The following is a 27,818-nucleotide window of genomic DNA, read 5'->3' as shown; positions in this document are numbered from 1 at the left end:
CCCAACCCCCCTAGTCTGGTTCTACTTTGGTGTGGTCGGCTCCTTTCTCTTCATCCTCATCCAGCTCATCCTGGTAATCGACTTTGCACACTCTTGGAACCAGAGTTGGCTGTGGAAGGCCGAAGAGCGGGACTCACGGTGCTGGTATGCAGGTTGGTGGTCATCACTGCCCCACTCCCTTGGTATTCCACTGGGACACACAGATGCAAAGGGTCCTCCATGCATGCACGAATGTGTGTGCGCACGCGCACGCGTACACACACACACACACACACACACACACACACACACACACACACACACACACACACACACAGTGTCCCTTACCTAGGAAGTGCTGATAGGATTTGAATCCAGGGCTCCTGACCTCAAGACCATCAATAGCTTCCAGTTCTCTCAGAAGGCTAGGAATAGAATATGTCTTTTGCGTTTCTCTCCTAATTCTTTTCCTCTCCAAACTACTATAAAGAATCACAGAATGAGTAGATAAAGAACCGGCCCTAGATTTAGGAGGACCTGAGTTCAAATCCAGCCTCAGACACTTGATACTTACTAGCTGTGTGACCCTGGGCAAGTCACTTAACCCTCATTGCCCTGCCATTCCCCCCTCCCCCCCAAAAAAAGAATCGCAGAATGTTAGTCAGAAGAAACCTTAGGGATCAGTGGTTCTTTTCGGGGGGGGGGGCACGATAATTGGGGTTAAATGACTTGCCCCCAGTCACACAGCTTTTAAGATACAATTTGAACTCAGCTCTTCTAGATTTTGTCGAGCATGCTAGTCATGTCCCATGCTGCCTTAGTCGAAATTATTAACCTGTTTTATTATATTTTTATTTTTTAAAAATATTTCCCAATTACATTTTTTTGGAGGCCTTCAGCTAGTAAGTGTCTGAGGCCAGATTTGAACCCAGGTCCCTCTGACTCCAAGGCCAATGCTCTATCCACTGTACCACCTAGGTGCCCCTTGGAGCCAGTGGTTCTTAAAATAACCACTGAGTATGAGGTGACATGCTAGATAGAGTCCCGGACTTGGAGTCAAAGAGACCCGAGTTTGAATCCTTCCTCAGATACTTTCTAGCTCTATGGCTGTGGAAAAATCCCTTAACCTCTTTCCACCTCAGTTTCCTCATCTATAAAATGGAGATAATGATAGTGCCTACCTCATGGGATTATCGTGAGGATCAAGTAAGACAACACTTGTAAAGGCCTTCAAAGACCTTGACATTTCTTGTACGTCAAGACGATGTATTACAGAAATTACAGAAACCATGTGAATATGGGGAAGTGAGGGGTGGGTTTTGGAGTTCTTTCTCTCCCCCAAATAAAACAGAAGTAGGACATTTTAAAATAGGAGAGAGGAAATTAATTCTGTTTTCATGCCAAGAGCTATAGGCATTTTCCATGCATTCCTAATTCTGCATCTACTATTCCAAAGTGGAAAATGTCACTGACACTGAAATCCTCCCACAGAGTAAGCTCATATGGGGTAGAACTCAGGAAGCGTCAGGAGCTTCCACACCCTGATTTCACAGAGGAGGAAGTAGGCCAGGTCTGTAGAGGGGAAGGGCCTTGAGGAGGCCCCTTGTTGTAGTGGAAAGACCCCTGACGCTTGGTTCCGATCCTGGCTTAGCCCCCAGTGACGACAGGTGAATCCTGCTGTCCCCTTGGGCCCTCAGTTTCCTCCTCTAGGATATGGGGGGTGAGGGGTGTGGCCTGAGAGGATTGTGAAGGTTCTTTTCAGATCTAAAGTCCATGCCTCCACGGGGTCAGGGCTGGGGCCCTGGGCTCTGGACTCCCAGCCCACATTTCCTTCTGCCTTGGCTCTCTCCAGGCCTCTTCTTCTTCACCTTCCTCTTCTACGGAATCGCCCTCGCGGCCATAGCCCTCATGTACACCTACTACACGCATTCGGGAGCCTGCTATGAGGGCAAGGTCTTCATCAGCCTCAACCTCGTCTTCTGTGTCTGTGTCTCCATTGTGGCTGTTCTACCCAAGGTTCAGGTGAGCCCTGCCTGACCCCTCCTGTGATCCATGGCTGGGAGGGTCCTTAGAACACAGGATGTCAGAGCTGGGAGGGCCCTTAGAACATAGGATGTCAGAGATGGAAGGGCCCTTAGAACATGGGCTGGCAGAGCTGGGAGGGCCCTTAGAACATAGGATGTCAGAGATGGGAGGGCCCTTAGAACACAGGTTGTCAGAGCTGGGAGGGCCCTTAGAACACGGGCTAGCAGAGCTGGGAGGGCCCTTAGAACACAGGATGTTAGAGCTGGGAGGGCCCTTAGAACACAGGGTGTCAGAGCTGGGAGGGCCCTTAGAACACGGGCTGGCAGAGCTGGGAGGGCCCTTAGAACACGGGATGTCAGAGCTGGGAGGGCCCTTAGAACACGGGCTGGTAGAGCTGGGAGGGCCCTTAGAACATGGGCTGGCAGAGCTGGGAGGGCCCTTAGAACATAGGATGTCAGAGATGGGAGGGCCCTTAGAACACAGGTTGTCAGAGCTGGGAGGGCCCTTAGAACACGGGCTAGCAGAGCTGGGAGGGCCCTTAGAACACAGGATGTTAGAGATGGGAGGGCCCTTAGAACACAGGGGTGTTAGAGCTGGGAGGGCCCTTAGAACACGGGCTGGCAGAGCTGGCTATGAGGCACAATTGAAATCATCTCTATTGGGATTTTGGGAAAGTGTTCATGATGAGTGTGAGTGGGACATTACCAGTGTGGTTGTTGATTAACAGGAAGCCCAACCAAACTCTGGCCTGCTCCAGGCCTCAGTCATCACTGCCTACACCATGTTTATCACCTGGTTAGCTCTGACCAACATCCCTGGTGAGTAAAAGAACTTCTCCAGACCCTTCCTTCCCCTCCCCTCAATGCCAGGAGGCCATAGTGAGATGGACCCACTCAGTAAAAACTTGGTACAAGCAGCGTTGCCACCTCCACTGGCTTCCCCTCTGTCCAAGCCTGCCTCTAAGTAACCAGCCCTTCTGTCCTCAGATCAGCAATGCAACCCTAACCTCCCATTCACCAACACAACCAGCCTGGATTCTTACGAGGTCTACACTACCCAGTGGTGGGATGCACCCAGCATTGTTGGCCTAATCGTCTTCATCTTCTGCACCGTCTTCATCAGGTAGGGACTCTGGCCACCCTGCTCTCCCCAGACACTGGGTCTGTACTGACGTGGTCCTCCTCCTTGAAGGACTCTCCAAGGGTCACCAGATTCATCCCTGGGCACACTGTTAGCTCCCCTGAGCATTAAGCTTTGCTGTCAGCCCTTTTTTTTTGGGGGGGGTGTCTTTTTCCTTGTCTAATCTAGATTCTTCTAGCTATTCTTTGAGTTTACTCCCTCATTCAGACCTCAATGAAAAGCATTCATGTTTCATTCCTTCCATTTCACAGTCCTCGAAGAACATTCCTAAACTCCTCCCAACCTCTCCTCTGGACCATATTCCTACCTCTTTTTAAACATGGAGTATTCTTTTTTTTATTTAGCATTCTTCTCTATTTGTTTGTTTGTTTTGTGAGACAATGAGAGTTAAGTGACTTGCCCAGGGTCACACAGCTAGTAAGTATCAAGTGTCTGAGGCCAGATTTGAACTCAGGTCCTCCTGAATCCAGGGCCAGTGCTTTATCCACTGCGCCACCTAGCTGCCCCTATTTAGCATTATTTTTAAGAAATAATTTACATACTGATCTAGATTTACAGGATGCTCTCTACAGGATAAAGAGGAAATGCTGAAAAGAAGGAAGACACTGGAATTAAGAGGGGTTGGGCAAGGCTCCCTGCAGAAGGTGGGATTTTAGTTGGGATTGAAAGGAAGCCAGGGAGGTCAATGGTTAGAGTAGAGGAGAGGGCACTGCGGACATTGGATGGAAAAGTAAGTGTTGGGAAGTAAGGTATAAGAAGACTGGAAAGGTAGGAGGTGTGTGTGTGTGTGTGTGTGTGTGTGTGTGTGAGACACAGACAGACACAGAAATTATGATCAAACCTGTTCTTTAAGAAAATCATTCTAGTGGCTGAATAAAGGATGGATTATAGCTTATTGTTTGGACAGGGGGAATTCTTTATCCACTTGGCTTTTCCTGTGGAAAATATGAATTTAACCTATTATTTCTATTTATTATTATATAGGGTATCCCAAAAGTTTCAGTGAAGTTTAAACTTTGATAAGCCTAGTAATATAATTAATTATGCCATTAACTTTTTAAAGCTGTAATAAGCCACACTTAAGACTTTTGGGATATTCTAACACTCATACATCATGACATCCTTGTTGTTGTTGTTGTTGTTGTTGTTGTTGTTGTGTCTGACTCTCTGTGACTCCATTTGGGGTTTTCTTGGCCAAGATACTGGAGTGGTTTGCTATTTCCTTCTCTAGCCCATTTTACAGATAAGGAAACTGAGGCAAACAGGGTTAAGTGACTTGCCCAGGGTCACACAGCTAGTAAGTGTCTGAAACTGGATTTGAACTCAGGAAGATGAGTCTTCCTGCCTCCAAGCCCAGGGCCCTTTTATACTTATTACAGTATATATTCATCCCTTGGGAAACAAAGTAGATAAAGTATAGGGACAGAGAAAGGACCTGTGACTTCACTGACTTAGGGAGCTCTCAGGGAGGCCTCTTCCCCTTTCAGGGCATGTTGATACCTTCTCTGCAACTTTCAGAGCACTCAGAAGTTAAGTGATTTGTCCAAGGTCCCAAGCCAGTGGGGGTGTGGGGAGTGACAGCATGGTGCAGAGGTAGTGATTGAACCCAGGTGGTCCAGCTCTTAACCACCCTCCCATGATGTACAGAGCTGTGGTGGTGTTACAGAAACACATAGGCTTATACTGAAAATTTAACTATTGGCTCTTGTGAGCCTGTTCTAGCTGCCTCCAAAGGATCCCTGATTCTTTATAACCATACATTTCAATTGTCTTTTTAGCTCTTCACTTTGTAATTTGCAATAGCTGTTCCATTCTACAGGAATACATGAGCTTCCCCCTTCCTCCCCCTTTTCAATTATATCCTGAGGATTTATTTCCAAGGATGTGTTACAGCATCAAAGGGCATGGTTGGCTTTATAAAACTACTCATGTACTTCTAAGATAGAATGATGCCATGTAAGTAGTAGCCATTTACTTAACACATATTTGTTACATTGCATTAAATTTGTAGAGAAGTAATTCCCACTTTCAGTTCTACCAATAATGTATGAGTGTATCTTTTTGTTGCCACTATTTTAAAAAATCCACTTGATGGGTGCAAAACGTGGCACCTCAAATTGGTTTAAATTTGAATTTGTTTGATATTATTAGTATGGTTGAATGCTTTTTCAAATATATATTTGCATCTTGCATTTTTGCTTTTGTGACATGTCTGACCTCATTCTTCAGCCACCCATAGTCCCCATAGTAAGAGCATCGAGGTCATTGGTTATCTTTGTTCTTGTCTTCCTTCCTGCTCAGCTCATGTTCCCAAGACAGGGCAGAACACTGAAGAGGAAATTGATGTTTGGTCAGTTTCTCAGAGATGAAACCACAACCTCCTGATTAATTACCTGCCCAATTACAAGGCCATCTTCAAGGTCCTTTGTCTCAACCCATTCCCTTCTGCCTCCTCTGCAGCATCCGCTCTTCTGACAACAAGCAGGTGAACAGCCTGATGCAGACTGAGGAGTGCCCACCCATACTGGAGGGCCAGCAGCAGGTGGTCGAAGGCCGGGCCTATGACAATGAGCAGGAGGGAGTCTCCTATAGCTACTCCTTCTTCCACTTCTGCCTCTTTCTGGCCTCTCTCTACATCATGATGACACTCACCAACTGGTACAGGTGAGTGCTTCCCTGGAAGACAATGGTCTGACTTTCCTGACTATCCCTTCTGGGGCTGTAGGGCAAGGAAAAGAAAAGGAAAGCCCTCCCCCTCGCCAGCTCAGGGGGCACCGTGTCCTGGATGCTAAGGATGACGATGATGATAAAGCCCACAGCTATATATTGCCATAAGGTTTGTGAAGCATTCTACATGCATTATCTGATTTGATTCTTACAACAGCCTCCTGAAGTAGGTGCCCCTTTTTACCCTCATTTTACAAAAGAGAAAGCAAAGGCAGACTGAGATTAAGTAACTTGCTGGTAAGTAACACATCTAGTAAATGTCTGGCTCAGGATTTGAACTCAGATCTTCCAGATTCCAAGTCCAGCACAGCATCCACTATGACATCTAGCTGGGTAACTGGGAAGATGGTTTATGCAGCCTCAAAGGGTCCTAGATCTGCTTGTGTCCAGCCTAGGCTGAGAGGGCAAAATAAAGGAACAAGGGCCTGGGTGGACTCTCAAAGCTGTTGTGAGGATCAAATGAGATAATATTTGTAAAGCTCTTTGCAAAGTTTTAAGCATTCTAGAAAAGCTAGCGAGCTGTCAAACCACACAAAGACTTGTGGGAGCCCTTAGTCTGGGGGGAAGGAACCATACATACTATGCCCACTTCTGCCAGTTCTGATGTTTTTAGCCCCAAGAGAGGGGCTTGAGTCTTACAAGTCCAACAACCTTTCTGCAACTCAGAGGCAAGAGCTCTGTCCTCGACCATCATTCTTGGCGTCTATTCTCTCTGGCCTTCCCCTCCTCTGGGTAACATCTTTAGGCCCCCATCTTCCATTCTACCAGGTGCTACAGTCTACGGTCTCTATTCTTTCTTTGGAGGGATTTAGGGGCCAGGCTGGGGCCTGATGGAGTTTCAGGATGCTAGGGCCTAGGATTTAGGGTTTCAGGGGCAGGGAGTTGAGATTTGTGCTCACATGGGTGCCTCTTTTTCCAGACCCGATGATGTCACCAGGAAGATGGTCAGCACCTGGACTGCAGTCTGGGTGAAGATCTGTGCCAGTTGGGCGGGGCTGTTCCTCTACCTTTGGACCCTGGTTGCCCCACTCCTCTTGCCCAACCGAGACTTCAGCTGAGACCAGTCTGGATCTCCAGCACCGTTACCTCCTGACCAAAGATGCCTTGTTGCCAAGGGACAGATGACATCAGTCCCTGTTCTAGTCTGGCTCCCACAATCTTCTCCTGCCCCTCACCTCTTCTAGACCTTCTGTGATGGAACTATTTATCCTCCCCCTTCTCCCCACTCTTCCTTAAATTCAGTGTGGAAGGAGAGAGGGAAAGCCTCCTGAAGGCTAGAGGCTGTTTCACTAGATGACTTCTAGGTACCCTCTCAACTGTCGCCCTCTGTGAGCAAGCCTGTGAGCATCTCTTGTTGTGGTTGAGGTTGTATCTCAGTTCCCTTCTTGGTGCCTTTGGGGCATGGAGCAGACTTGGAGGGGGGTGCCACTACCTGGAGCCACACCCAGCTGTTCCTCCAGTCACCTGCTTTCTCCTCCCCACACCCTCTTCTCTCCCCCTCCCAGCAGGGAGGTTCAGGGAGGCTACAGTGCTGGGAGAAAGGTTCCCAGCTTTGTGGCCAGTCTTCTTCTCCATCCCATGTTCCTCTCTTCCTCTTCTCCATTCCTGGACTCTGTGTCTTTTAGAAACCCTTCCATTTTTTAAGTTTTAAAAGCAACACAATAATAAACATCCAGTGGGATTGCCTTACTGAGCTACCTGCCTCTGCCCATCTCCCAGGATTGTGCCTTTTGTAGCCAATGGGGCTGTGTCTCGCTGGGTCCTCAGTTCTCTTCCTGTCTTGCTACCTGACCAGCCTAAAGCCTCAGGGAACTGGAACTGTCTTGCCTATGGTCCTCTCAAGATAAAGGGGAAGTAGAGGCCCTCAGCTTCCTGAGGATAGCAACAACTGAGCTGAGAATCAGCCCTGATAATCAGGGGTTCCTGGTCCTGGATCAATTCTTCCATGCCAACACTGGCCCCTGGGAAGCTTGTCAGAGCTCATGTTGCTAGTCCTGGGAAGGGGCACACTGCCCCTGCACATCTCTGCTGTTCTTTCTAGGGCTATTAGGGTGGGGAGCAGAAGGATCCAACCAAAATACCGCTTCCTATTCCCATTCCTGGCCTAGACACTCTCTGTCCCCCAAAGGAAAGAGAGGGAGCCCTGAATGGTAAAGCAGCTAGGTGCCATATGTCGACTATCTAGTCAAGTGCCACTAGGGAAATGGAAAAAGGAGCCCCCACCCATGGGGAACCCTGGGTGTAATGGAGAAAGTAGGACCCTTTTGAAACAACCTGTAATGAACACTCTTGGCTTCCTTACTAACTTTACCCATGGGCATCTCCACTTGGGACCTCTGTTTCATCCTCTGTAAGATGAGCCTGAGCCAGCATCTACTCTTCTGACTTGAGGAGAGATGTACCCAGAAACTTAATAATTAGCTCTGTTTGACTCTGTTGTTACTGTTGCCTTTTAAAAAGTCATCATTAACTTGCTGTGTGACCCTGGGCAAGTCACTTCTCCCCAGGCCTCAAGTTTACTGCCCTGTAAAATGAGGATTATACTTCACAAAACTTGTGGTCTTCAAGTATGATATAATGCATGGGAAGGCCCTCTGTAATCTATTCTTTTTTTTTTTTTTTTTTGCGGGGCAATGGGGGTTAAGTGACTTGCCCAGGGTCACACAGCTAGTAAGTGTCAAGTGTCTGAGGCTGGATTTGAACTCAGGTCCTCCTGAATCCAGGGCCGGTGCTTTATCCACTACACCACCTAGCTGCTGCCCCAAGGCCCTCTGTAATCTAAAGCGCTGTATAAATGAATTGTTTTTAACCTAATGACCGAGGGCACCCACCTTAGGGTCCTACACAAGACCCTGGGGCCAAAGTGATGTACAATATACAATATCAGCCCTAGGATTTTACAATCCAGTTGAGACAAAGCTTATACAATATACTGTGTGTGTTCAATTAAATATTTATTTAGCACCTGTCCTCAAGAAGCTTAGATTCCACTGGAGGGAAACAATATGTACAAAAAAGTAAATACAAAGTCATTTCAATTGGGATTGGATTCTGATCCCTGGGGAGAAGGGGAAGGCTCAGAAAGGTCCTGTCCTGTGAGGGAGGTGTGATGGCTTGGGGGGTGGCAGGGCCACGTACCGGAAAGAGCTCTGGGTTTAGAGTCTGTAAACAGGTTTGAATCTTGGCTCTGCCACTTCCTGTGGAATCATACATGAGTCTCTCTGGACCTTGGACTTACTACATTTGACCCTGTTGACACTCTCTTCTGCCAGCATTGGTTTCTCCTGGTTTTCACTGAGGTTTATTTTTTTAACACCTCGTCTATAAAATGAGGAACTTGTGATAGATGGCCATAATACACATTTAATTTTTTTCAATTCATTCATTCATTCATTCATTCATTCATTCTTTCTTTTGTCTGTTTGACCACTAATGCTGCAGTACTATAAATCACCCACCTGATTGGCATTGGTTATTGCGCCATCTTCTTTGCTGTATCATCATCAACTATGTGGATGATTCCCAGACCTTTATATCCAGCCTCGTGTCTTCTAAGTTCCAGCCCCACATCACCTACTGCCTATTGGACATTTCCCACTGGGGGTCCTGTAGATGTTGCAAACCACCTGGCCCAAACTACTCATTACCTTTCCCCTACGATCCTGTCCTTGTTCTTGTAGGGGTTCCCACCATCCTTCCAGTCCCAACTAAAGAATCGTCCTTGACTCTCCCTTCTTCCTTACCCCACATATCCAAAGATTTGGCCATTCTTGTTGATTCCTTCTCCGTCTCCACAACACCTCACATCCATCCACTCTCAGTCACAACCTTAGTCCAAGCCCTCATCACTTCTCCCCTGGGCTATTGCCCCATCGTCTTTAATTGGTTTTTTTACCTCTAGAATTTCCGTTCTCTTTTCGGCTGCCAAAGTGACATTCCTAAAGCACAGCTCTGACCATATTATTTCTTTGCTCAAGAAGCTCCTATGGCTCCCAGCTCTTTTTTTTTTTTTTTAAGTGAGGCAATTGGGGTTAAGTGACTTGCCCAGGGTCACACAGCTAGTAAGTGTTAAATGTCTGAGGCCGGATTTGGACTCAGGTACTCCTGACTCCAGGGCCGGTGCTCTATCCACTGCGCCATCTAGCTGCCCCCTCCCAGCTCTTTCTAAGCCAGAGTACAAACTTCTCTATCATTTAGAGGCCTTTCCAGCCTTAGCTTTCCAGGCTTATCACAGATTACTCTTTAGGTACATTCTGCTCCACCCAAACTGGCCTATTAGCTGTTGATTATACATAAAGTTACATTTACCATCTCTGTGCCTTTGTAAAGGTGATCCTCCATCCTGGCATAGTTTCCCTCCTCACCTCCCCCAGGTAGGATCTCATACTTCCTTCAAAGCTTGGCTCAAATACCACCTCCTCCATGAGGGAGTCCTGCCCTCATCCTGCCAATTCCTTTAGTAGTTTAATAGTTCCTCCACCTCTACCATTAATTTTTAATTTACTTAGTATTTTTTTGTATTTATGTTCAAATTGTTTCTGCCGTTAAGATTGTAAGCTCCTTGAGGGCAGGTACTGGTGGTGTGGGTTTTTTTTTTTTTTAACCTAAGAGTTTAGCACAATGCCTGACATATCGTAAACACCTAATAAATGCTTGTTGAATGAATAAATTCAAGCCAATTAACTTCTCTGGGCCTCAGTTTCCTCATCAACAAAACTAGAGTGTTCAGTTGGATCTCTAAGATGTCTTTTCTTTCTAAATCTTAGGAAATTGAGCCAGGCCTTGAAGGATGGCTGCAAAGTAGATAAGCAGAGGAGAGCACACACCTGTGCTCTGGAAAACTAAGGTCTGGTGAAGGAGGAGGGGTTCATGTAAGTGTCAAAACGTCTATTTGGGAGTAAGATTGTACGGTACCATGTAAAAAAAAAAAAAGATTGTACAGTACCTTTTTTTGTCAGGCTAGGAAGTTTGGACTTGTTCCTGGCCATAGGGTAAGTCTGGCAGAGTGGAGCAGACAATTGACGTGGGTCCACTAAAAACTTTCTGATAGAAATTGGGGGTTGGGAGAGAGAACAGTAATAGTATTTAACATTTTAAGGTTGCAAAACACTACATACTTTAAAAAATCTCATCCTTAGCACAACCTTGTGAGGCAGATGTTATTATCATCCGCATTTTACAGATGGGGAAACTGGCTTAGAGAGGTCAAAAGACTTGCCCAAGATCACATAGCTAGGAAGTTTCAGGCATGGGTTTTGAACCAGGTTCAGGGCTCTATTTACTACAAGGGTCCCTTTTGTCCCAGGATTTCTTTTCTGGGGGCTTGCCTCAGAAGCCATCCGCCTTCTTAGGGAAAAGAATTGGGGGGATCATAAGGAAACAGTGGAGTTTTGGGGGGAAATGCCCTGAATTTGAGCCAGGCCTGAGTATGTGTGTATGTTGGGGGGGGGGGTCCTGCCACTTAGCTCACTAAGGCTCAGTTTCCTCATGTAAAATGAAAATTTGTCCTGTGATGAGTAAAATCTATTGTGTGTGTTCTTACCTGCCCCCCCTCCCAGTTTTGGGGGAAACTAGCTAATGTTAATTAGCTAAGATAAATTCAGCAATAGTTTAGGCTTTTAAGCAGTTATTTATATTTTTTAAATATTATTTTATTTTCAAATGAAGATCCACCTTCTTGCCTTCCCACAGCCACTTTCTGTCCCAGCCCCTTCTCCACCACATTTATTTTATTTTATTTTTGTAGGCAATGGGGGTTAAGTGACTTGCCCAGGGTCACACAGCTTGTAAGTGTCAAGTGTCTGAGGCTGGATTTGAACTCAGGTACTCCTGAATCCAGGGCTGGTGCTTTAACCACTGCGTCATCTAGCTGCCCCCTTAAGCATTTATTAAAGTATATTAGGGGTTAGCAAAGAGAGAGGGAAAGCCGCCTTCACCTAGCTATCCAGGAGAGAACACGTGAAGGTCAGAAAGATAGGAAACCTGTCTACCCTGGCCTGCTTCTGCCACCACGAGCTTGTTCCAGCCACCCAAGAGACAGTTTCTCAGTCCGTTCGAGTGGAAGCTTCCTGAGGAACCGGAAGAGGATCTGTCCCCACACACAACTCCAAGAATAGCATTCAAGTCCATTTATTGACATGACTTAAAGGCGGTCTATGAATAGAGGCAATTTCCATGATGCTAATCTGACCTTCGAAATCTCAGAAAGGTCACCTCATGCTTTCTAGGTTCTCACAGTCCTTAATATACTTCACAGGCGCTTAAGAAAAAGCAGTTTCTTAAAACCTCAAAGCATTCTCTAAATCAATTTAAATGAAATGAAAGCCAATCCAGCAAATGTTTATAAATTCCTACAATGTACGCTGTTCTTTACTAGACGCAAGATGTACAAAGAAAAAGGCCATAGCCTCTGCCTTAGTTTACAGTCTACTGACTGAGCTGCAACATGTTTACAGATAAGAATAACAAGGAGAAAGATTATTGGGGTAAAGAAGAAATCTAGGCAGAGAGTTTCCTTTCAGCTGGGCAGATCAGGGAAGGCCTCCTGGAGGAGAGGGGCAGGCACAGGAACCAAGCCTTGAAGGAAAAGCTTTCTGGAAGGTGGAGTTAAAGAAAGGCATTCTAGCAATGAGGAACAGATGCAAATGTGGAGTTGGAAGATTCTGTACTGAGTACAATTTGACTGGAACATGGAGTGAATTACATTTAATTCTGAATCTGGGCATATTCCCCTCCCCTCCCCTCCCCTCCTCTCCCCTCCTCTCTCTCCTCTCTCCCCTCTCTTTCCTTTCTTTCCTCTCTCTCCCCTCTTTCCTCTGTCTCTGTCTCTCCCTCCCTTTTTCTACTGTCTCTGTATGTCTCTGCATCTGTTTCTATCTTCTCTTTCTCCAGCTCCGTTCTCTCTCTCTCTCTCCCTCCCTCTCTCCTTCCTCCTCTTTCCCGCTCTCTCTCTTATATCTCCCTCTGTTTCTTTGTCTCTGTATCTATGAAAATATAATTCTACTGAACCATTTCTGCTTAGGGGACTGGTACTGGAAGGGACAGGAAGGTAGACTTTCCCCTGAGGGGCAAATCAGAACTGGAAGGGCCTTAGACTGTAGACTGTCGGCACTGGTAGGGCACCTTAGAACACAGAATGTTTGACCTACATAGAATAACAGCCAGGAGCACTTCAGAATGGTCAAACTGATGGGAATCTTGGAGACAGACCATTATCATTTTACAGAGGGGGAAGTTGAAGTTCAGAGAGGGGAACTAATTTTCCCAAGCTCAGCCAGCAGATTTGAAGCACATTAAGGGCCTGAGCCCCAGGTCTCCTGTATTCTTCAGTGATAGTGCCCTGCTTCTGTGAGGAGCAGTCCTTGAATTGCTAACCAAGTAAAAAATCAAATCTTTTTTTCCGGCCAGAAAGATAGAATCACACTCTCTATAAAAATGCCCCCCCTGGTGGTCACCACAGTGATGGAATCTAAGCCGTCTTAGACCTCTGGCCTGTCAGAATCTGCCTTTCAGCTGCTTTCTCTGCGGTCTCCTTCCAGCCTCCAGACCAGGTCAAACAGAGCAGCTCCCTCCAGAGGGGGAGCTGATGCCCGAGCCCTCCACCACTTCCCGGGAGGCTTTTAACAAAACTAGGACCGGAGGGGATTGGTTCCCAGCAGCAATATCACATTGTCGGGAAAGATCAGCAGGTAGCAGGGTCAGGACCAAGAAGAGGGAGTACTCTGGGTTTAGAGGGTCACTGAGGGTTCCCTTTGACCCGGGAGCACCTGCCCCCTTTGGCTGTTAGGACACTTGGGCTCCAGATTGCTTCTACCTGGAGCCTCTTGGTCAGGTTGCCACCACTCCCTGCTGTCCCCCATCCCCCTGGGGATCTGGCGGCCACACTGTTGACGCTGGCAGGCTCCTGGCAGTGCCCACTCACTCTTGCTGAGATAAAAAACAGGCAGGTCCAGTCCTAGGAGTTCCAGGAGCTGATAAGGGCAGGTGGCTGCCACACATGGATAGCCTCTGGTTTCTACCACACCTGGCCCCTCCCCCCCCCCCAGCAGACAGCCTTTTGTCCAGGGGAGCTTAGGTGTCTGAGCCTGGTACCACCACTGGGGCCTCCCACCCCAGGATGTTTGGGGCTAGTGGGACAGTGGACTCTGAGCATTTTGAAATGCAAAATGTCAGCTTGCAGCCTTGAAAATTCAGGAGTCCTGGCAGAAAAGACTATGTTTTCTTATTTTAACCTTTGTCTGTGGCCTGGGAACATTTTCTTAGAGAATGAGGAATGGAAGGGCTGAGCTGGAGCTTCTGGAAAGTTGGGGGCAAAGAGAGCCCCCATGCAAGGTCCTTGGACTCCTCACAGGAAGACACAAAGGCTCCCAAACAGGGGTGGAGGCAAAGGGCTCACAGAAGGGGATCGCAGACACAATACTCAGAGGAACCTGAGGAGTAGGGAGAGAGTATCAAGGGGGTGAAAAAAAATCTTTCAGAGAAGTCACATGGAAAGGAGACAGACATCTCAGAAGGAGAGCGGCCCCAAGGACAGGGGGCCAAGCTATAGGAAGGATGGGGTGGGATTGAGGCCAGAGCCTTCAGAGGAGGCTCTCATGCAGAAGAGAGAGCTCTCAAAGGTTCGTAGATTTATAGCTGGAAGAGACCTTAGAGGCCAAGCTTTTCATTTTACAGTTGAGGAAACAGAGACGCAGAAAGGTTGGAGCAAATTGCCCAATGGCACAAAGTTAAGTGCCCACGGTGGAATTCGAACCCAGGTTTGACACCAAATCCAGTGCCTTATCTATCTATTTCAGTAATCTGTCACTGGGGAGAGAGCACATCTCTCATAATGACCTTGGGACGTGAGGCTGGAGTCCTCAAGGACAAGGAGCTCAAGGGGCCTCTGGGGAGGAAGGGGCCATAGTATTTAGATTGAGGAGTCTCAGAAAGTGATAACAGAGGTGTAGGTGAAAAAACCGGGCACTCCAGGCATGAATGGCAGCCAATGCAAAGGTGGGACCTAGAATATCATATGTAAGGAGCAAAGAGAAGGCCCGGACTAGACCATAGAGTTTGGGAGGGGGAATTATATACAATGAAGCTGAAAAGATAGATTGGAGCCATATTATGAAGGGCTAGGGCTTCAAAAACCAAACAGAAAAGTTCAGATTTGATCCTGCAGACAATAGGGAGCCACAGGAGTTTCTTGAGTAGGGTAGTGACATGGTCAGACCTGCATGGTCATTTTGGCATCTGTGTAGAGGATAGACTGATGAGGCTGTTCAAGGCTAAGCCATATGATGATCAATTGAAAGCACTGGGGATAGGGGCAGCTATGTGGTGCAGTGGATAGAGTACAGTCCTTGGAGTCAGAAGAACCTGAGTTCAAATCTGGTGTCACACACTTACCAGCCGTGTGACTCTGACTGAGTCACTTAACCTGATTGCCTTTCCAAAAAAAGAAAGGATGTTTAGCCTGAGAAGACTGGATTGGGAGCATGGTGGAGGGAGGAAATGATGGCTGTCTTCAAATATTTGAAGAGATTCTCTCTCTCTCTCTCTCTCTCTCTCTCTCTCTCTCTCTCTCTCTCTCAGCGGGGCAATGAGGGTTAAGTGACTTGCCCAGGGTTGTCACACAGCTAGTAAGTGTCAAGTGTCTCAGGCTGGATTTGAACTTAGGTCCTCCCGAATCCAGGGCCAGTGCTTTATCCACTGCACCACCTAGCTGCCCCTAAAGAGATCTATTTGTGATGCCATTCAGGAAATGATACTTCAGCTTCTACAAATGGGCTGATAAGAATATGACCCTCCTCTCACAGTAACATAAAATGTTGTTTTTTTCCACAGCCACTGTGCAGTGTTAGGTGCAAGGCATGCTATATCTCTCTTTCATTCTTGGCACAATAAAACAAACTCTACAATGAACAAAAAAACTTCTGCTTGGTTCCAGAGGGCAGAACTGGGAAAACACAGAAAGACACATTTTGGCTTGATGGAAGGGAAAGCTGCCTAATATTTAGGACTATATCAAAGGAGCACCTTCATCTCAAGAATCACAATTGCAGGTGAACAGAAGAGTAGTGGAAAGAACAGGTATAGGTACCTAGGTGGTGCAGTGGATAAAGCACTGGCCCTGGAATCAGGAGGGCCTGAGTTCAAATCCAGCCTCAGACACTTGACACTTACTAGACCCTGGGCACGTCACTTAACCCTCCCTGCCCCACAAAAAAAAAAGAAAAAAAGAAAGAAAGAGAAGATAGGCTAGTGGCAAGAGGAAGAGATCACGGATACACTGTTCATAAGAAAAAACAGGTATAGAGAGGCTATATAGCAAATAGCTATTGATGATTGGTGCATAAGTAGTGAGACGTGGTCATGGAGGATAGAACTTATGATTAAACTCCAGCTCTGAAAGGAAAACAGCTCATTCAAGAAGAAAAGAATAGATGGGGGAAGGAGAAGGGCAAAGTGCTATTGTACATTAAGAAGAGATATTTACATGAGGAAATCTAGGAAGGAGGAGAGATATAGGTGGAAGTCAATGGAGGGAAGAGCAAGAGAAGCAATATTGTCATTTGAGTATATCACAGATCACCTCGACAGAAACAAAAAATAGATAAAGAGTTTAGGAAAAACCATAAACCTGGCTTAAAGGGATCATGGAATAGTGATGGGTGACTTTAAATTATCCAGACCTCTGCTAGAGCTCTCTTTCTTAGTCAAGTAGATAATAACTTATTAGCTTTTCTTAAGAATGATTCATTCTTCAAAAAAAAAGTGGAACAGCAGACAAGGGAGATGGATATTCTAGGTCTGATTGGGAGCTACAAGGAACAGGGTCTGGTACAGAAAAGACGAGTCTTTCTTGGGGGGGTGGGGTCAGGATGACCAATCCAGCTTAGAATTTTCAAGAGAAGAAGAAAGTTAAAAATAGTCTGCTGTGCATCAGAGATCTGGGAAGAATGGATTTCAAAGGGTTCAAAGAAAAGATAAATAGGATCTCATTGGTGAAAATTTCCCTGGGAAAATTAGACCCAAGGAAAAAGGAAAGATTTGAGAATGAAATTCCAAAGATGCAGAGAAATAATTCCCAGAGTAAGGAAAGGGGAAACTTGTCTAAAGAGAAAGAATCCATGCATAAAGAGCTTGTCAAGCAACTCAGATTTAAAATAAATGTATAAATGTATTTTCAGATTTTCCCCAATGTATTGTTCAGTTATACTGATTTTTTTTTAATATATGTTATATGAGATGGCTCTCCAGGAGGAGAAAGGGGGAAATTATGGTGATATAATGGGAAAAAAAGAGATAATAGCAATTCATTTAAAAATTAAATATGTATAGAAGAAGCAACATGGCATAGAAGATAGAAAACCAGTTTTGAAGCCAGGAAGATCTGGGTCCAGGTCTCACTTCTGTCACATATTGGCTGTGTTACCCTGGGCAAGTCATTTAACTTCAGAGAGATGGAAGCCAGAGGTGTCGAATATGCAGTTAGCGGGCTGCATGTGGTCTACAACCCTTTGTAGTGCAGCCCAAATCAGATTAAATTGGGAAATACTTAAAATAAAATTTAAAATACAATAAACCATAAATAACATGTAGTTTTCTAAGTCAATATGCACTCTACAGAGATCTTGATTGTTTAGTGATGTCTGCCTCCCCCCTCCCCCTTTCTATTTGAGTTTTTCACCACTGATGTAGACAACCCTCCAAAGCTCTCTGTTGTAGAGCAGGGGCCAAGCTGCTTTGGGAGGGGTCATTCCCTATACCAATGAAATCAAGAGGTCCAGTTCTTAGGCCACCATACAGAGGATGGAATCAAGGAGTGAAAACTAAACAGTGGTAGATTCCTGTAAAAATAGTGTCAGGATCCTGAAACCTCAGCATGAGCTCAATCCATTGATGACTAGGAAGACAACAAAAATGGGAAAGATAGAAGATGAAAGCAAGACTGTTCCTGGGAAGACGGATTGATAATGCCATAATGCCAAAGATGGACCAAGGGGACTTTTATTTGCCTTCCCTTTTCTCTGCCAAAGGAGATTTATCTTGGGACTGGAAACAACAGAAGAAAATTACAAGGAGTTTAAATCTGAGAAGAGTGAGTGAATGGGCAAGAGAGCAGCTATCTGTCCTGGATGAGCTGTTGTTATTCAGTTGTGTCCTTCTCTTGGGGTTTTCTTGGCAAAGATCCTGGAGTGGTTTGTGATTTCCTTCTCCAGCTCATTTGACAGATGAGGAAACTGAGGCAAACAGGGTAAGTGACTTGCCCAGGGGCACACAGCTAGTAAGTGTCTGAGGCTACACTGGATCTCAGGCCTCCCTGGCTCCAACCCCAGATCTCTATTCAGTATGGCGCCACCTAGCTGTCCTGAACTATTATTAGATCTGGGTGAACTCCATCCCCAGGTGCTGAAACAACTTAGGGATGTGAAAGCTGGGTTTTTCATTGAAAAAGTCATAAGAGTAGGGGACTGGAGATGAGAAAATGTTCTAGTGTTGTAAAAGGAGGAAAAAGTCAATTTCTTCAAACTATGGTTTGGAGAGCTTGAATTTTCCTGGCAATATTCTGTACCAGTGGTGAGACAGTTAGGTGGTACACTGGATAGAGCACTAGACCTAGAATCTGGAAGACTCAAATTCAAATCCCGACTCAGACCTTTACTAAACTGTGTGACCCTGGGCAAGTCACTTAATCTCTGTTTGCCTCGGGTTTCCTCATCTGTAAAATGGGAAGAAACAAGCATTTAAGTGCCCACTAGGCACCAGGCACGGTGCTAAGTACTTTTATAAATATTATGTCATTTGATCCTCACACAACAACCCTGGGAGGTGGGTGCTATTATTATACCCATAAATAAAATTGGAATATAAAATGGGGATAATAAGATTAACACCTACCTCTCAGGATTTTTGTGAGGATCAAATGACATAATATTTGTAAAAGTGCCTAGCACAAAGTAGGTACTTAAATTTTGTTTTCTTCCTTCTAAAAAGTGTGGTCTGGATTCCTGGGGTCCTTAATACCCTTTCAAGGAGTTCATGAGATCAATACTATTTTCTTAATACCAAGATGTTATTTGCCTATTCAAGTACTTCTCTCTTTTCCAACTACATGTCTGTGTGAGGCCAGATTTTCTTCATAAACTTAAAATGAAACAATGTATCACAAAAAGTTGAAATGCAGAAGCAGATAGGAGAATCCAGTTGTCTTCTAAGCCAGACATTAAAGAAATATACAAAAATATATAAAGCAAGCCATTTTCTCACTAATTTTTTTGTTTTGGAATATATAGTTATTTTTCATAAAACTGTTATTTATGCTACTATGTAATATATTTATTATGCTATTTTTAAATGAATTGATATTTTAAAATGTATCAACCTTAATTTCTAATATGATAAATATCAATAGAAATAAGCCACATAACCAAAAGCTCTTTGGGATCCTCCATAATTTTTTTTTAAGTCTAGAGTCCCTGAAACCAAAAATTGTGAGTTCCCCCTTCCCTTAGGAATCCCCAAGGTTCTGTCCTGGACCCTCATGTTTCTATATACACTTTTATTTAAGGTCATTATAATGCAGATGATTCCCAGATCTCATGGCCTGAACTAATCAGCCTCCCCAGAGGCAGCTAGATGGAGTAGTGGATAGAACTCTGGTCCTGTAGTCAAAACACTTGAGTTAAAATCCGGCCTCAAGCATTTATTAGTTGTGTGTCCCTGGGCAAGTCACTTAACCTTGTTTGCCTTGGTTTCCTCATCCGTAAAATGAGGTTAATAACAACACCTGCCTCAAAAATTATGAAGATCAAATGCGATAATACTTGTGGAGCTCTTAGCACAGTACCTGGCACATAATGGCTGTTGCGTAAATGTTTATTGTCCCCCTTCTAGTTTCTCCTGAGCCCTAGTCCTATATCACAACTAACTACTGGACATTTTGAACTGGAGCTTCTGTAGGCATCTCAAATATATCCAAGACAGAATTCATTATCTTTACCCCCAAGCTTCTCCCTTCTTCTGGATTTCCCTATTTAAGAACACCATCATCTTTCCAGTTATCCATTGTCTTTACACTCTTGGTGTCAAATTAGCTTCATCTCTCTCCCTCACACCACCTATCCAATCAGTTACAAAATCTTGTTTCCATCTCCACAACATGTCTCAGACACATCCCCTTCTCTCCACTCATTCATCTGCTACCCTAGTTTAGATCCTTGTTACCTCTTTTCTGAACTATTGCAATCACTTCCTAATTGGTCCCCTTATTCCACCTCAAGCTCTTCCCTTTCCCATATGACAAAGCTATCAAAATATTTTCTTTAATTTCCTTCCTCTTCATTAGTGGTGAGTTCACCCTTTTAATTTTTTTATGCCGGTAATTTGGTTTTCTTCTTTCTTTTTTTAAATCAAATTATTGTGGTGTTTTCTTTTTCATAAAACTGGCTTAGTTTTATTTATTGATTCTATAGTTTTCTTACTTTCAATTTTATTAATCTCTCCTTTAATTCTCAGAATTTCTCAGAATTTGCTATTTAATTGGGGATTTAAAATTTGTTCTTTTTCTAGCTTCGAGAAGCAGGAGACTGGCAGGTACTTTTATAGAGTAGTGATGGGGGTGACCATCTGACCCTGGAAAGTTCCCTTAGTGAGGGAGGACCATCCCCCACTGGTGGTGGCTGGAGGAGTTGGGCGAGGGGTAGCTGCAGATCTCTCAAGCCATCTCTCTCCCTCTCCTGCCACAAAGGCAGCAGCTACACCTAATCTTATCTCCCTGAAGGGTGAAGGAGACTGGAATGAAGGGTGGTGGTCCTGGAGCTAGCTCAGTCCCGATCAGGTGCCACTTATCTCTTTAGGTGTGTCTGTCCTTTGGATTAGTTTCTCAAGAAGGTTCTTTGATGTGCCCCAGAGAACTTCTGGGGTGCCCTGGGCCCATAACAGTAGGCACTTAATAAATGTTTATTGATTGACTGAATAGTAGCCCCACCCAGGCTATGGACCCCACATTAGCTGTACCCTGACCCCCACCCCCAATCTATCCTGGCTTTGCAGGACCCTGGGGGTTAGAGTGAGGAGAATGGTGTCAGAATGAAATTGGGTAAGTGGAGATCTCCCACTGGGGGATGGTTCAACAAACTGTGGTACACAAGGGAATATAATTTGCGCTGTAAGAAATGATAAACATATGGGGATCCACAGGATAGCGGGAAAACATAATGCAACTAATGCAAAGTGAAATGAGTAGAACCAGGTAAATAGTATATACAATGAAGACAATTTAAATGGGGGGGAGGGTGTTAGAAAGGGGGAGGGAAACTTAATGCTCCAAACAGCAGATGAGAAAATTCAGTCTTAATTCGTAGAATTGAGGAACTATTAGTATGGAATTTTGCAAATAGTAACAGGTCCAGTAAATATATATTGATTAGTTTTACTCACTTTTTTTCTTTCATTTTTGTTACTGCCTCCTTCATGTATTAGTACACTTATTAGTAGTATCCCTGTTTTAAGCAAATTGAGGTTCAGATAAATTAACTGATGTGGTCAAGCTCTTATTCACTACAGTGAGCAAAATATCGGAGTAGCGATTCGAACTCATATCTTTCCCGACTTCGGTGTGTCTGTTACAAAGGCATTGTCCTCTGATTAAAAGGCAAGGGGGCGGGGTTCTTTGTGATCTCTGTTCCCGCCACACCCTGTCTGGTCGCAGAGCACGCGAGATTGGGGTATGGGGGGGGGGGTTCTCTTTGTGACGCACAAAGAAAAATAGTAACGCTGAGCCAATGAACATTGAGTCTTTGATGGAGGCGCGGCTCTTTGTGGAATCAAAGCTCGACCTTCCCGGGTGTTGCTGTATTCTGAGCCAATGAGCTCCCTGGATTACTGTTGGTATCCGCCCCGCTGCCGTTTCCAGCCAATGAGCACATTTGCATTCGGAATGATACAGATTGGATCGGTGGCCTAGCTTTGTAATGCGAGGGGGGGGGGGGAGGAATCCTGTGGTGTGCAAATTTGCTCGGGGATAAAGAGAGAAGGAAAGAATAGGGCAGGAGATAGTAAACGGAAAGTAAGATCACGATGGCAACACAATTCTCGAGAGCTTTCACTCGAAGACTCAGGAAGAACGTCAACGGAAGTTGAGCACGTATTCAGTACGTCACTTCCGGTCACCGCCGATAGGGGGCTTGCGACGCCGGACGTTTGATGACGTTCGTGGTTTTAGTTAGACGAAGTCTCAATCTTCTGTTGTGGCGCCTTTGGCCAGTTCGCTGCCTAGGACCGGTCCTCGGGAAGGCCCTGGAGCCCCTTCTACGAGCGTACAAGTCCTTAGGGGAGGGTGGGGGAGGGAGGAGGCTGGTCGCCCCACCCCTTCCTCAGCTCCAAACGCTTGCGCATTCTCGTCTCTTCGCCCTGCTTTAATTCACGAGTGTTCTCATCTGGCAAATGGCCCTAACGACCGTCTCTGCCCCGTTTTCAGAAATCCGCAGAATATGTATTAAGCCCCCTCATTTGACTAGTGAGAGGCGACAGGAGCTTATACTTAGAGGGCCAGACCTTGAGTAACCGCTTTAGAAATTGTACTAGGCACGTGACTTTGGACGAGTAACTTAATCTCGCTCAGCCCTGATTGGTCACGTGATGGGGCAGCGGCTAGATCCCTAAATATGGGTCAGGCCGACCTGAGTTCAAATTCAGCTTCAGACACTGTACGCAAATCTCTTCGCCTCTGCCTGCCTCAGTTTCCTCAACTGTAAAATGACACTAATGATAACATCTACACCACCACCCCCTTCTCCCCTCCCCCACGTGGTTGTGAGGAGAAATTGACATAATTTGTAAAGGGCTTTGCAAACTTTAAAGCACTATATAAACGCTAGCTGTTATATGAGTTCTACTTCCTATCCCAGGAAGAGAACTTTAGGAACAAAAGCTTTTTTTTTTTGTTTTTTTTTGTTTTTTTTTGTTTTGGTAGGGCAATGAGGGTTAAGTGACTTGCCTAGGGTCACACAGCTAGTGTCAAGTGTCTGAGGCTGGATTTGAACTCAGGTCCTCCTGAATCCAAGGCCAGTGCTTTATCCACTGCGCCACCTAGCTGCCCGGAACAAAAGCTTTTTAAGCTCGAGTAGTTGATGTGTGCAAGGTTAGATTCTGGGATACAAAAATGAAAAATAACAGGTTTTTTTTTCCCCCAGAAAATAGGAGAATCAACATGGTACAATTCAGCTATAGATGCCTTTAAAAGCTGCCACTAGATGGTGAATTCTAATAAAGGATCCCATACTTAATCCGAAGGACATGGCCGATGAGGGGTTTGTTTGGCTTGACTGCATATTTATTAAAAAAGGGTTTTGTTTTTCTTTCAATGGGGTGGGGGAAGAGGTGAGAGGAAAAGAAAATAAACCTTCGTTAATTGAAAACATTAAACTCTAAACCGCTCTCAAGTATCCCAAGTATCTGGTTCCCTATTTTTGAGTGTTTTACTGACTCCTAGTCTTCCAAATGACAAAGAGCATTGCCTGATGTAGGCGCATCTCTCAACATGAGCGCTAAACATAAACATTTATTAAGTCCCTATGATTTGCAAGACACTGGGGATACCAAGAAATGTGGACATTCCTGCTCCACAGGGAACTTATCCTTGAGGATGAGGAAAAGTTGGGAAAAGGGGAGAGTTTATGGGAAAAGGTGAATTAATTCTGTTTTGGGCATATGGGGTGGTCTGTAGAGATGGGAGAGGGCAAGGTGAAATTGGGAAACAGACAACAGAACAACTTAGCTGGAATTTAAAGAGTGTACATAGGGCTTCATTCATGAACAATAATTCTGAAAAAAGTTATGGCCAGACCCTGGAAGTCCTTAAATGCAAGGCCAAGGAATTTTAAAATATTTTATCCTACTGGTAACCTTAAAGGTCTTTAACTAAGGCAATACTACAGTCAGACTTGTGCTAGAAAAAAAATACTTTGATAGCTATGTGAAGGGTGAAGTGAAGAGGAAGAAAACAGAATAATAGTAATAGCATTTATATAGTGCTTTAAGATTTGCAGAGCACTTTAACAGTGTCTGATTTGATTTGATTTTCACATCAACGCAGGGAGAGGAGAGCTATTATCAGCTCTGTTTTTATAGAAAAGGAAACTGAGGCTAATAGGTTAAATCAAAACTTCTCAAACTGTGGGTCTTGATCCCATATAGGGTAGAGTAAGTGAATATAGGGGCGGCAAATTTGGCAACTGATTTGGCAACTGATTAGATGAAGTGAAGGTGGTCAAAGGAGGAGGAATAAGTTGAGAAGAGAAAATGATTATTTCAGTTTTGTACATGTAGAGTTTGAAGTGCCAGTGTACAAAGACACCCACGTGGAGATGCCGTGGGCCTGGATTTTGGGAGAGAAAATAGGGATGGATATGTAGATTTGAGCATTCAAAGCATAAAGAAGATTGCTGAACCTGTGGAAGCTGATAAGGGAACCAAGAAAGGAAGCAGATGAAGAAAGTGGAGGACAGCTTTGGGGGCCACTGAAAAGTTGCTCAGAATGAGTAAGAATAGCTATTCAAAGTGATGGAGTTTTCAGAGGATCAATGGAAATCACAGTTCTAGAACAGGAAGGGATCTCAGGCCAACTCCTTCATTTAACAAATGTGGAAACTGAAGCTCAGGGAAGTGAAATGACTTGTCTAAGATCACATAGGTAACATGAGGTAGGATTTGAATAAAGTCCTCCAACTCTGAACTTTCCACTGTATCATGATGCCAAAGAGTTGGGGATGATGATGGGGGCAGCAACTGTCAAGTCAAGGAATGTGAGACAAAAGAAAAAGTCTTTACATTTTTTTTTTCAAAAATTTTTCCTAAATAGTTCCCAGCTACATTTTAATCTGGTTTGGGGTCTGTAGTAGTGTGCACAACTCTAGGCCACATGCTGGCCACCGGACAAGTGTTTGACACTTCTGTTCTAGAGAATTACCAGTGAAAGGGAAAAGAGACCTACCATATCTTGTTTTTGTCTTTTGCATGGGATTAGACTTGAGCACACTTGTAAACAAAGGGGAAGGAACCAGTGGAGCAAAGATTCTTCAGTAAAAGAGAGAAATAGGGAATGATTGTTCAGTTGTATCTGACTCTTTGTGACCCCATTTGGGATTTTCTTAGCAGAGATACTGGAGTGGTTTGCTTTTTCCTTCTCCAGCTCATTTTATAGAGGAGGAAACTGAGGCAAACAGAATTAAGTGACTTGTCCAGCATCACACAGCTAAGTGTCTGTGGCTGATTTGTATTCAGGTTTTCCTGACTCCATTCCTGGCGCTACCTACTATGCCACCAACTTCCCTGAGGATAATGAGTGTCATAAAAATCAGTTATTTATTGAAGCGAAAAAAGAAAGGATGTGTGGAGACATAGAGATTTCAGGGTCCTAGGACTTGGGAGGGATCTCAGATGCCACCTAGTGAAACCCACTCTGAACTCCTGATCAGTGAGAGTTTATAAGTAGCCCAGCCCAGACCTACCACACAGCCTGCTGCTCTTCAGTCATCTTCCTGTCATGTCACCACCTCAGTCGCTGGCTTTTTTTTTTTTTTTTTAGTGAGGCAATTGGGGTTAAGTGACTTGCCCAGGGTCACACAGCTAGTAAGTGTTAAGTGTCTGAGGCAGGATTTGAACTCAGGTCCTCCTGACTCCAGGGCCGGTGCCTTATCCACTGAGCCACCTAGCTGCCCACTCTGGCTTTTGGAACAATAATCAAATCAGCACCAACATTTCTGGAAAGGATCTATCAGTAAGTTGTCCTATAGCCCCACTCACTATGGTTCCTTAGTCCCAAACAGCATTTCCCTATATTGTCTTTCCCTATTAAAATGTAGGTTACTTGAAGGCAGGGACTGTCTTGCTTTTTCTCTGTATCCCCAATGTGTCTGTAGCACGGTGTCTGGCACATAGTAAACAATCCTTCCTTCCTTCCTTCCTTTAGAAGTGAGGATTGGATCCCATTCCACCAATTCCTAAACCAATGCCCTTTCCATTCCTCTTCAATCTTAGTAAAGAAGCATGTCTGTGGGAAGAGGGGTTTGGAAGTAGTTTAAGGATGAGCATGTTTGAAATAGTAGCTGGGGAAAGTGAGATAGAGAATCATTTGGAAATTGAATATAATTGCTCTACAGTGGTGAGAGCCCAGGTAGGTTATATCCAGGAATATGTGAGAGCTGATAGCTCCTGATTTTTAGCATGGTCATTTCCACCTCAGAAATAGGCAAAGGTTATAAATCAGAGCCTAATTTGTTGCTTTGTTGATTGTCTAGACATAAAACGGTGATGGAGAAAATGTTAATAATGAATATTAAAAGTGCCATGGGAAGGGGGCAGCTAGGTGGCCCAGTGGATAAAGCACCAGCCCTGGATTCAGGAGGACCTAAGTTCAAGTCTGGCCTCAGACACTTGACACTTACTAGCTGTGTGACCCTGGGCAAGTCACTTAAACCTCATTGCCCCACCAAAAAAAAAAAAGTGCCATGGGAAGGGCAGCTAGGTGGCGCAGTGGATAGAGCACTGGCCCTGGATTCAGGAGGACCTGAGTTCAAATCCAGACTCAGACACTTAACACTTACTAGCTGTGTGACCCTGGGCAAGTCACTTAACCCCAATTGCCTCACCAAAAAAAAAAAAAAAGTGCCATGGGTACATTTTCGCCCAGAGAGTTGGTTTTTAAACATTTACCAGCACAATCCTAACTATTTCAACTCAGTGCCTGTGGTTTCATAACTTCCCCAGCCTCATTCTATTGCTCTAGATTAGGAAAGGAGAAGGCAGCTAGTGGGGTGACCCAGGACTAGAGTTTGTTGTTGTTCAATCATTTCAGATTCTTCCTGACCCCATTTGGGGTTTCCTTGGCAAAGATACTGAAGTGGTTTGCCATTCTTTCTTCAGCTCATTTTATAGATGAGAAACTGAGGCAAACAGGGTTAAGTGATGTATCCGGGGTCACACCGCTAGTGTCTGAGGCTAGATTTGAACTCATGAAAATGAGTCGTCCTGACTCCAGGCCCAGTACGCTATATACACTGTGCCACTTAGCTGCTCCAAGGCTGGGGCTTAGGTGGGAACTACTGCTTGACGTTGGATGAGGAATTCAGTAGTAGGTAGTACCTTTTTGAAATGGCTAATTACAGGTCAAAACTGTGAAAGAAGGGAAGTCAAGCTAGAGCAGGGGATTTGTCTAGCAGATAAGGAATTGAGTAAGAGGTTATAATGAAGGTAAAGGACAGGTTTAGATGGTACAAAGTAGTATGAGGTGGTAGAAGAGGTGGAAAGACAGGAAATTTTGATCAGATAGGCAAGGGACCATCTGTTCTTGTTAATGGGGAACAAGAAATATACCTATAAAGTATAGGGGGGATCACTGGTGAATTGAGGGGAATGATCAGTAGCTGGGCTAAATACAGATTTTAGAATTGTGGGAATGATCAATTTATCTGTTTTTTATTGTTAGTTCTTGGTGGGGTTAGATTCAGGTGGATCTCTAGCTAAGGTTTATGGGCTCAGTCCAGAAAACCCAAGTTGTCTCAACACAGAACCACCTAGTGTTGCACTTGGGAGAGTTCTTTGAGGGTCACTGCTAGTTCTCTCCAGATGTACCATTTCTGAGTTCATATATATTCTTTGATGAATAAGCTCTATACAATGCCCTCGTGGTTTGGAATGTTCAAGTGTGGATGAAGGGAAAGGGAAGATTGGATGCTGGGAAAGGGAACCTGAAGACAGTGTCTATGACAAAAGAAGGGGAGAGGTACTTAGGGTCTACATAATATACATCTGGGATCTCAGGAAAACAAGTCTGCTGAGGTGCTGGGAAAGTCCACGAAGTTTGGTCCTTTAGATTGGGGTTCACGGATCAAGGGAAGTTTTATAAGGAATGCAAGTTAAAGGGTGAAGTCCTGAGGTTTTCTGAAAATGAAGACTATGGG

General features: G+C 44.8%; 1 protein-coding gene across 1 annotated transcript in view; it reads left to right on the top strand.

Moving 5' to 3' along the window:
• Positions 1 to 10,527, top strand: part of SERINC2 (serine incorporator 2) — a 28,134-nt gene extending 17,607 nt beyond the window's left edge. The window contains exons 5-10 of the mRNA XM_043998214.1: positions 15 to 152; positions 1,832 to 2,001; positions 2,732 to 2,822; positions 2,991 to 3,126; positions 5,605 to 5,808; positions 6,791 to 10,527. Coding sequence (XP_043854149.1) covers positions 15 to 152; positions 1,832 to 2,001; positions 2,732 to 2,822; positions 2,991 to 3,126; positions 5,605 to 5,808; positions 6,791 to 6,929 — 878 coding nt within the window. The 3' untranslated portion in view covers positions 6,930 to 10,527. The remainder of the gene's footprint in view (positions 1 to 14; positions 153 to 1,831; positions 2,002 to 2,731; positions 2,823 to 2,990; positions 3,127 to 5,604; positions 5,809 to 6,790) is intronic.
• The last annotated feature ends 17,291 nt before the right edge of the window (positions 10,528 to 27,818 follow it).

The sequence above is a fragment of the Dromiciops gliroides genome, chromosome 3 (assembly GCF_019393635.1).
Source record: "Dromiciops gliroides isolate mDroGli1 chromosome 3, mDroGli1.pri, whole genome shotgun sequence".
Lineage (NCBI taxonomy): Eukaryota > Metazoa > Chordata > Mammalia > Microbiotheria > Microbiotheriidae > Dromiciops > Dromiciops gliroides.
The sequence above is the reverse complement of the archived record's forward strand: the minus strand, read 5'-3'. Positions and strand labels throughout refer to the sequence as shown.